The sequence below is a fragment of the Denticeps clupeoides genome, unplaced genomic scaffold (assembly GCF_900700375.1).
Source record: "Denticeps clupeoides unplaced genomic scaffold, fDenClu1.1, whole genome shotgun sequence".
Classification (NCBI taxonomy): Eukaryota; Metazoa; Chordata; class Actinopteri; order Clupeiformes; family Denticipitidae; genus Denticeps; species Denticeps clupeoides.
This window is the reverse complement of record NW_021630047.1, coordinates 582503-592229: the sequence shown is the minus strand read 5'-3', so window position 1 is coordinate 592229 and position 9727 is coordinate 582503. Positions and strand designations below refer to the sequence as shown.

Below are 9727 nucleotides of genomic sequence, written 5' to 3'. Positions count from 1 at the left end.
ATTTAACTGAAGTTACATTCAGTTGTCTGTACGAACTTGTATCTTGTATGATTGTCCGGTAAGTCACTGCCACAAAAACAAAATTTCGACACTTTCTTTTTTTTTGGGACGGAGCGGGGTGTATAATACAGACTGGACTTTGATCATTTAATCGAATATTAAAATAATATTTGGTATAAACTAAAAAGTTTTTGACCGATTGTGGCCGCAACAACGTAAAGACGCGCCACTACGCCTCATTCGGAAAACTTCATTCGGAAATGAAGTTTATCGGTAGTTCTTTTGAGTGAATTTGAAAGCTTGGTATCGTCCGGTCAACCTTGTTTATTCTTTAGCCCTAAATACGCTTCTTTAAAAAAAAAAAAAAACCCCTGTTACGTTTATGTGGTTTAGTCTGGAACTTTCTAGCCAATTGGCGGAGCTCGACCCACAATTCCGTGCGCGGCGTCCTTATAAAGCACCGCGCACCGCTGGCGCGCCTTTATTCTTGATTCGGAGGAGACGGAGCAACATGTCGATGCTTGAGGGTCCGTTAAACGTGCTCGGTCAGAGGAGCACCGGCGAGTCCGTGAGGACGCAGAATGGTGATTATGATGATTATGATTGTAGTGATAATGGTGATGGGGGTGGCGGTGATGATGGCGGCGGCGTGAACGCGCACCCTGCCTCCGGCCCACGTGTTGCGGCCGCTGCTTTATTTCTGTCTGTAATTCATGCTAATGCTAGCGGCGTGGAGTCGCTCTTTATACCGCAGCTCCGGAGTAGACCGGACCAGTCCAGACCGGGAGTCTGACGGGGCTCCTGAGCTAATGCTACCGGCGTGGAGTCGCTCTTTATACCGCAGCTCCGGTGTGGATCGGACCGGTCCAGACCTGGAGTCTGACGGTGTGGCTGCGGCCTGGATTCGCTCTTTATACCGCAGCTCCGGTGTAGATCGGACCGGTAGAGACTGGGAGTCTTATGATGCTGCTGAGCTAATGCTAGCGGCGTGGAGTCGCTCTTTATACCGCAGCTCCGGTGTAGATCGGACCGGTCCAGACCGGGAGTCTGACGATGCTACTGAGCTAATGCTAGCGGCCTGGATTCGCTCTTTATACCGCAGCTCCGGTGTAGATCGGACCGGTAGAGACCGGGAGTCTGACGATGCTGCTGAGCTAATGCTAGCGGCGTGGAGTCGCTCTTTATACCGCAGCTCCGGAGTAGACCGGACCGGTCCAGACCGGGAGTCTGACGGCGTGGCTGCGGCCTGGATTCGCTCTTTATACCGCAGCTCCGGTGTAGATCGGACCGGTAGAGACTGGGAGTCTAACGTTGCAGCTGAGCTAATGCTAGCGGCGTGGAGTCGCTCTTTATACCGCAGCTCCGGAGTAGACCGGAACCGGTCCAGACCGGGAGTCTGACGGGGCTACTGAGCTAATGCTAGCTGGCCTGGATTCGCTCTTATACCGCAGCTCCGGTGTAGATCGGACCGGTAGAGACCGGGAGTCTGACGATGCTGCTGATCTAATGCTAGCGGCGTGGAAGTCCGCTTCTTTTATACCGCAGCTCCGGAGTAGACCGGGACCGGTCAGACCGGGAGTCTGACGGCGTGGCTGCGGCCTGGATTCGCTCTTTATACCGCAGCTCCGGTGTAGATCGGACCGGTAGAGACTGGGAGTCTAACGTTGCAGCTGAGCTAATGCTAGCGGCGTGGAGTCGCTCTTTATACCGCAGCTCCAGTGGGGATCGGACCGGTTCGGTCAATTTCTCCAGTCAGTCCACAGATGGCGAATGTTCTCATAGAACAGAAATATCTTGCGTTATTGTCTACTTTATTCTTGCTTCTTTTACACCCCATAACTTATTAGCGTTATGCAGTGAAAACTGCGGTTTAGTTTATAACTCTGTAAGATATAACTATGCATGCGTTAAATCAAAATCTTGAATGTGGTTCTTGTGTCTCCGTCCACAGTGATGGCCGCTGCGTCCATCGCCAACATTGTGAAGAGCTCCCTCGGACCAGTCGGCCTGGATAAGATGCTGGTGGACGACATTGGTGTAAGTCTCAGTTACCGCTGACCTACTGACCTATACTGTGACTCCGGTATAAACGTGGTGTTGTTCTCCTGTTCCTCGCAGGATGTGACCATCACCAACGACGGCGCCACCATCCTGAAGCTGCTGGAAGTGGAGCACCCAGCCGCCAAGGTCCTGTGTGAGCTGGCAGATCTGCAGGACAAGGAGGTTGGAGACGGGACGACGTCAGTGGTGAGTGTATTGGGACGGAGTCCCCTTACGTCGTACCCGGTGCGTGCGTGTTGGAGTTCCTGTTTTAGTACCGCCCATCCGCTTCCTGTCCGGGTGTGTGGCTATGCTAACAGGATAGATGAACGTCTGTCATGATCTGAGGGGGTGTGTGGCCACGCCCCCACTGCCCCTACATGAGATGACAGCACAGTGATGTCATGAGGTGTTTCCTGCTGACCTCCTGCTGCTGTGTGCAGGTGATCGTTGCTGCGGAGCTACTGAAGAGCGCAGACGAGCTGGTGAAGCAGAAGATCCACCCAACCTCAATCATCAGTGGCTACAGACTGGCCTGCAGGTGAGTTACCCAGAAACCCCGCACCCACCGAGGGTGGGGAGACTGGCATTACCATGACGACCTACTGTTTTTCCACAGGGAGGCGGTACGTTATGTTAATGAGAACCTGACCATCCCCACCGACGACCTTGGCAGGGAGTGTCTGGTCAACGCTGCCAAGACGTCCATGTCCTCAAAGATCATTGGAGTGTATCCTTCCCTGCATGCGAGTGTGTGCACACACGCTCTCTCTCTCTCTCTCTCTCTCTCTCTCTACTAGATTAAAATGAAGTGCGTGTCCTTGACCCGGTTGATCTCAGTGATGCGGAGTTCTTTTCCAACATGGTGGTGGATGCGGCTCTGGCTGTGAAGTATGTGGACGTGAAGGGGCTTGGCCCGCTACCCCCATCGATGCGGTCAATGTGCTGAAGGCCCATGGGGCGCAGCAGAAAGAGAGTTCCTCGTAAACGGATACGCACTCAACTGCACCGTGGGCTCACAAGGTTGGTCGAGACCCTCACACACCACTGCACTGACGTGTGTGTTGGTGTGCGGGTGTGTGTGTTGGACGGTGTGTGTGTTGGACGGGTGTGTGTGTTGGACGGGTGTGTGTGTTGGACGGGTGTGTGTGTGTTGGACGGGTGTGTGTGTTGGACGGGTGTGTGTGTGTTGGACGGGTGTGTGTGTTGGACGGTGTGTGTGTGTGTTGGACGTGTGTGTGTGTTGGACGGGTGTGTGTGTGTTGGACGTGTGTGTGTGTTGGACGTGTGTGTGTGTTGGACGTGTGTGTGTGTTGGACGTGTGTGTGTTTGGACGTGTGTGTGTGTTGGACGTGTGTGTGTGTTGGACGTGTGTGTGTGTTGGACGTGTGTGTGTGTTGGACGTGTGTGTGTGTTGGACGTGTGTGTGTGTTGGACGTGTGTGTGTGTTTGGACGTGTGTGTGTGTTGGACGTGTGTGTGTGTTGGACGTGTGTGTGTGTTGGACGTGTGTGTGTGTTGGACGTGTGTGTGTGTGTTGGACGTGTGTGTGTGTGTTGGACGTGTGTGTGTGTGTTTGACGTGTGTGTGTGTGTTGTAGCCATGGTGAAGCGTGTGACCAACGCGAAGGTGGCCTGTCTGGACTTCAGTCTGCAGAAGACAAAGATGAAGCTGGGGGTGCAGGTGCTGATCAATGACCCCGAGAAACTGGACCAGATCAGACAAAGGTAGCGCATACATACACACACACACACACACACACACACACACACACGCAGGTCCCATTAACATTACTGCCGCACTGTGTGTAGTGTGTGTGGTTATACGCGTGGGACACAGTAACTCCGCCCAGAGTCTGTCAGGAACACTCGTCTGTTCCTGAGCTGCCTCTGGTCTGGACACACGGCGTAGCCGACGTAGAGAAGATATATTATTGAAATATTTTGAGATTTTACATGTACAGAGTGGGTAGATACGGAAGACAAACGGTCTTCATCGGGTCTGATGTCAGAGCCACCGGCCTGAAGGCCGCATTCCGGACGAATGAAACCTGTTAAAGAAGTGATTCTGAGAGCTCTTGGCTCACGTTGTTGCGCCTGTATCTGTCCCTTCCGTCCCTCCTCGGTCCTTTCAGCTCCCACGATTATTCATGTCGGTCCTTATTAATGACTTCTTTTTCTACTTCTCTGGTCTTAGGGAGTCGGACATCACGAAGGAGCGCATCCAGAAGATCCTGGCGTCGGGGGCCAACGTGATTCTCACCACCGGCGGGATAGACGACATGTGCCTGAAGTACTTTGTGGACGTGGGCGCCATGGCGGTCCGCCGCGTCCTCAAGCGGGACCTGAAGCGCATCGCCAAGGCAACTGGCGGTAGGTCCTGCATCCATCCGTCCACAAATGCAGAGCCACAAACCAAGTGACACTCGGCCAGTGTTCGGGACGCCGCCATGTTTAATGACTGCTTGTTTGTCCCTCTGCAGCCGTCGTCTGCCCGTCTCTGTCCAACTTGGAGGGGGAGGAGACCTTCGAGGCGTCCATGCTGGGCCAAGCGGAGGAGGTGGTGCAGGAGAGGGTGTGTGACGACGAGTTGATTCTCATCAAGAAGTGAGTTGGGGGAGTGGGAACGTCCCCGCTCCTGTCTGTCCTGTATAAATTCCGTTAGTGTCCTGTCGAATTAAAACCGGCGTGTTGTAATCTGATTGGTCAGTACGAAGGCGCGGTCCTCGGCCTCCATCATCCTGCGCGGCGCAAACGACTTCATGTGTGACGAGATGGAGCGGTCGCTGCACGACGCCCTCTGTGTGGTCAAGAGGGTCCTGGAGTCCAAGTCTGTGGTGCCAGGAGGGGGCGCTGTGGAGGCGGCCCTGTCCATATACCTGGAGAACTACGCCACCAGCATGGTGAGAAGCGCGTTTACACACACACACACACACACACACACACACACACACACACACTCGACGCCTTTTACACATGCTAATATGGCCACGCCCACCAGGGTTCCCGGGAGCAGCTGGCCATCGCGGAGTTCGCCCGCTCTCTACTCGTCATCCCGAAGGCCCTGGCGGTCAACGCGGCGCAGGACTCCACCGACCTGGTGGCCAAGCTGCGCGCCTTTCACAACGAAGCCCAGGTCAACCCAGAGCGCAAGAACCTCAAGTGGTGAGGAACACGAGGAACCGTAGCACGTCAAGACGCCGTCGCATGGTTCTATTTATTAATACTGAGTTAATTCATTTTAAAATGTAGTTGCGTTTATAACTGATTTATTACAATTCGTGAATTATTGACGGTGTGCAGGATCGGCTTGGACCTGGTTAACGGGAAGCCCAGAGACAACATGCAGGCTGGGGTGTACGAACCCACCATGGTGAAAACCAAGAGTCTGAAGTTCGCCACGGAAGCGGCCATCACCATCCTCCGCATCGATGACCTCATCAAGCTCTTCCCCGAGCCGAAGGAGGGCGGCCAGTCCTACCAGGAGGCGGTGCAGTCCGGATCGCTGGGGCCGTGATTGGTCCACGGCAGCGGCCCTCGCTGCGCCCGTATTTATGCGTAGACGGTTGTCTAGCGTACAACGTGCACTTTTTTTTGTTTTTTTGCGCTTGTGTTCCTCGTACTAGGAACTGTTTGTGACATTTGAAAAATAAACTCTGGTGGATCGATCAGGCATTTGTCCTTTTTATTTATTACATCTGTATTTTTAACTGGAAAAGCCTCCCAAAACCTGGATCGTGTTGAATAAATTAGACTTCAATACACCCCACAAACAGACGCAAATTTTAAAACCCTGAAGCTTCCGATCCTACATCTGGTGTAAAGGTAATACCGCACCGGTTCTGCAGCAGGACTATAACCTGAATCCTGTTGAGATGTTCTGGCAGGACCTCGATGTGAAGCAGGTTCTCGCCAACACTTGCCACACAGTTGATAAGGTTGGCTGTTTAGAGGGCAGTCATTTTATCACATGGCCATGTAGGTTTCTTCCTTGATCAAATACTTCACTCTTTTCTTTGACATATGTGCATTTGTTAGATCTGAAACCTCAGTGAAGGGGGCACATACTTTTTCACACCACTGTAGTTGAAATCACTTTGCACAAAAGTGATTTCTTTAAACATTGTCTTTAACTCATTTGCACACCTTCACCCTACCAGTTACACATATTTTATGTTAAAGATGTAAAAGTGTAATATTTGGTTATGTTTGCAATATTTGCATATTGGTTCATTGCAATACTGTGGTCTGTAGCAGTCGCAATAAGCATTTCACTGCATATCATACCGTGTATGACTATGTATGTGACAAAATTTGAATTTGAAAGATAGATCTGAGGCCCAGCTAGTCCTCCACAGCCCACATCCAGGGGATATAGTACATTCTATAGTGCACTCCTGGTACCTGGCACGCTTCCTCTCAGTAGCCTCAGCTATGCAGTCTTCTCAGGACACACACTGTAAGGTCCAGAATGATCAGACACTATGGTAATGTCTGGTCGAAGCTGTGTTGATGTTATCCTGGCTGGGAACTGTTTGCCAAGGTCCACTTCCAGTCTATGGTGGATGTGAGGAGACCTGACTTTGCCGGTGGTTGTATGCTTCTCTGTGGAACATGTGGTGGGAAGAGCGCCAATATTAGTGCCCATCTGCAGCTGTTTTTGCCCGCACCTCAAGAGGTGTCCAGGGTACCCCTGAACATTTTTGGACGAGATTGTGTGTCCAGTTTTGACCCACACATGGAGGTTGGCTGGACTTTGAAAGACATCATATACAGCTTGGTCCCAGAACCTAATGCCATGGAAGTTTGCTTTCCAAATATTGGACCATGTAATCCAATGTGGTCCATGCTCCCTGTTGTCCCATTCCAACCATCCCTCTGGCTCGAGCGTCCTCCACAACCTGGCCACACTTACCATACTACCCCAGTTACTGGGAAGTAACCAATGCCTGCTTAGCCTGTCACTGTGACCCCAAGCTCCTTGTTGGATTTCTGGATTATGGATTCACTGCCTCCTGAATCTCTGTCCAGCTGAGCTCCCTCATTGTAAAGTCCCCTCTGGAGCACCCAGGGCATCCTCTGTTGCCACTGCACTTGTCCCCCAGTAGCCAATGTCAGTCAGTGTCATGGAGAATTCTGAGTGGGAGCTGAAATATGTCAAAATCTTTTTCAGAAAAAGACCGAAAGTGTCCAGTCAAAGAAAAGCAAGCTTCTCTAATGAGCAATTCAGCAGTCGTGGTCCCATCACACACTGTTCAACCCTACATGGCCCTTAAGTTCAATATTAACTAGCATACTTCCTACGGGGGGTGGGGGTGCTCCTAATATTTCAAACGTGATTTATTCCAGATCATCCAGATCATCGTTGGGTTGGCTACCAATATTCTTAAGGTGTCACTGATGGAGGTTGCCACCCAGACCCTTACTTCTCATGCGTACAGAATATGCAGAAGGCCTCAAAGGCCTACAAACGTACAACATAAACGGCCTTTCCAGCCGTCAGCAAACTACCACCTGGCTGCTACTCCGTCTGTCCCTGAGCATCACTGGCTTGGCCAGATTGGAAGTTGAAAGATACTGTTGGGACACATCATCAGTGATGAAACCTGGGCTCATACGGTATGGTTTTTATGATTTTAATATGTCATGAATCAGGTTTCTGCCGGGAAGAGAGTCCTCAGGAACATATTTGATTTAGATTTCTTTATTGTTATTGCAGAGCATATAAAAATATATACTGTTAAACACTTTATTTTTACAGACTTGTTAAATGCTAAAAAAGAACAAGATTTATTTCTTATAAAGCCCATAATCACATACAGATGGTCTCAACCAGTCCTACAGTTGACATTCCGCTCTTGGATCATTTAAACATAATTTTCCTGGGCCAGTTATGATGACTTGCCCCATCGATGGCTTTAAGCATCGTCCAGAGAATCCACCGTTCCCATTTTCATATTTAATCATGTTTTACCGTTTCTGCCATAACCTTATAACCACTGAGAGATTAAATGAAGAATTTTTATTGGTCCGATTTGTTGGAAGCAGAAAATGTTCAATTTAAGATCACTTCTACTGGTCTTATTGTACAATAAATTCCAGATTCATGAGTTAAGAAGGTTTTCTGATATGCAAATCCTCAGTCGGCCCTTTAAACGCCGCTGGTTTCTAGGCGTGGCCAGTTCAGCTGTAGTTGCTGCTACTCTGACCTCTAGTGGTGGCGCATTTCTCTGTAATAAAGTTCATTCATTCTGATTTTCTACAGGACAGGGCCAAGATCAGCAGTTATGGATATTAATGTCTCGCATGTCATGTGCAGGACATGCTCAGAATTACACTGCGTCCTGGTTTAAAGGTTTAATATAAATGGCGATGTTAATGTATAACTGCACACACACACACACACACACACACACACACACACACACACAGACACACAGGTGCGCTGTGTTAAGTGGCCCTCGTGGCCCTCATAGAAAAGCTCCGAAAATCCTCTTACAGCGGGAGAATATCCCCGACCGTCCCTCCCACCAGCGTCTCACCTGCCCTACTGCCACCTGTCACCGCAGAGTGGGGGTGCCAGAGAGTGGGGTAAAGTTCAGTGTGTAGGAGGGATTCCCACGTCCCCCTCCGCCCGTTTTACCGCGTGTAGAAGTTATAGGACAACCTCGTGAGGGTCTACGGCCGTATTTCCCCGGCCAGGAGCGTGCGAGGACATCTGATACGTGCAACAATGCCCTGCAGGAGATTATTCAGGAGCTTCTGTCTTCCTTGCTGACCTGTATATTCCAGGTGAACGGCTGTGGTGACGTGGGCCTAAGCGCTTTGAAATGAAAGCCAATTTAGCCATGGCTTAGACAGGAGCTCTGTCTGTGTGTGTGTGTGTGTGTGTTTCAGCCTGGATAAGCGTGGTCCAACACACACTAAAGCCTCGCCCTTACACCCCATTACCCAGGAGGCCGGGCTGCCCGCTTGTGAGGCTGATGGAGCAGATCTGGAGATGTGGGCTTGACAGATGGTTAGAAGGTGGGATAAAGGTGAAGCTGGTGTGTGTGTGTGTGTGTGTGTGTGTGTGTGTGTGTGTGGGGATAAAATGGCACTTTACATTTCAATAAAGCAAGTGGGCTCTGCATCCTCCTCACATGGTTCTATCCTCCGTCCGCCACATACGCCTTCACACAGCGGAATCCTTGCAGTGACATAACTACCATTTCATTTCCAGGACTGGTGCATCATTCTAAGGCTGCAGTAAGAGACCTGGCTCCATCAGATGATCCGTGAAGGTTCTTCCAGACTGAACGTTCACCGGGTCAGCTGATGACCATTTCAAACTCACGGGCTGCAGCCGTCTAAAGACAAAATGTCCTGAGCTGAGACACAAGCTAATTCTGTCATAATGGGTTCCATTTAAAAGGCAAAGAAAAGTGTGAGGAGGTGAAGGATCTGGTGGTTCCCAACCTCACACTCCGGCAGAGGGAAGACAAAACACACACATCCAGTGTGATGGCATCGAGTTTATTTCAGCAGGTACAGCAGCTTTCCGTTCTCGCGTATTGTGGGGGTGAGAGTCCGGTCTGTGGGTGAACCACATGGTCAGGTCTAGAGATGGATCTTCACCAGCAGACCATCAGCAGCAGTACAAATAAAAACACCCAACATGCAGATGGTACAATGAGCTACGTGCTTTCT

The 9727-nt window shown here is 50.6% G+C and overlaps 1 protein-coding gene and 1 non-coding gene across 2 annotated transcripts; both read left to right on the top strand.

Annotated features, from left to right (window-relative positions):
- Positions 1–452: 452 nt before the first annotated feature.
- Positions 453–5709, top strand: LOC114781528 (T-complex protein 1 subunit alpha-like). Its single transcript, XM_028967963.1, is given in 14 exon segments — positions 453–584; positions 1952–2037; positions 2119–2247; positions 2484–2581; positions 2660–2770; positions 2881–2950; positions 2953–3016; positions 3019–3063; positions 3640–3766; positions 4236–4411; positions 4522–4645; positions 4749–4941; positions 5040–5203; positions 5342–5709. Coding segments are annotated over 14 exon segments (1674 nt in total). The 5' UTR covers positions 453–511; the 3' UTR covers positions 5556–5709.
- On the top strand, positions 2303–2443 carry LOC114781553 (small nucleolar RNA SNORA29). Its single transcript, XR_003747700.1, has one exon. It is a non-coding gene; the product is annotated as a small nucleolar RNA SNORA29 (small nucleolar RNA).
- Positions 5710–9727: the final 4018 nt, after the last annotated feature.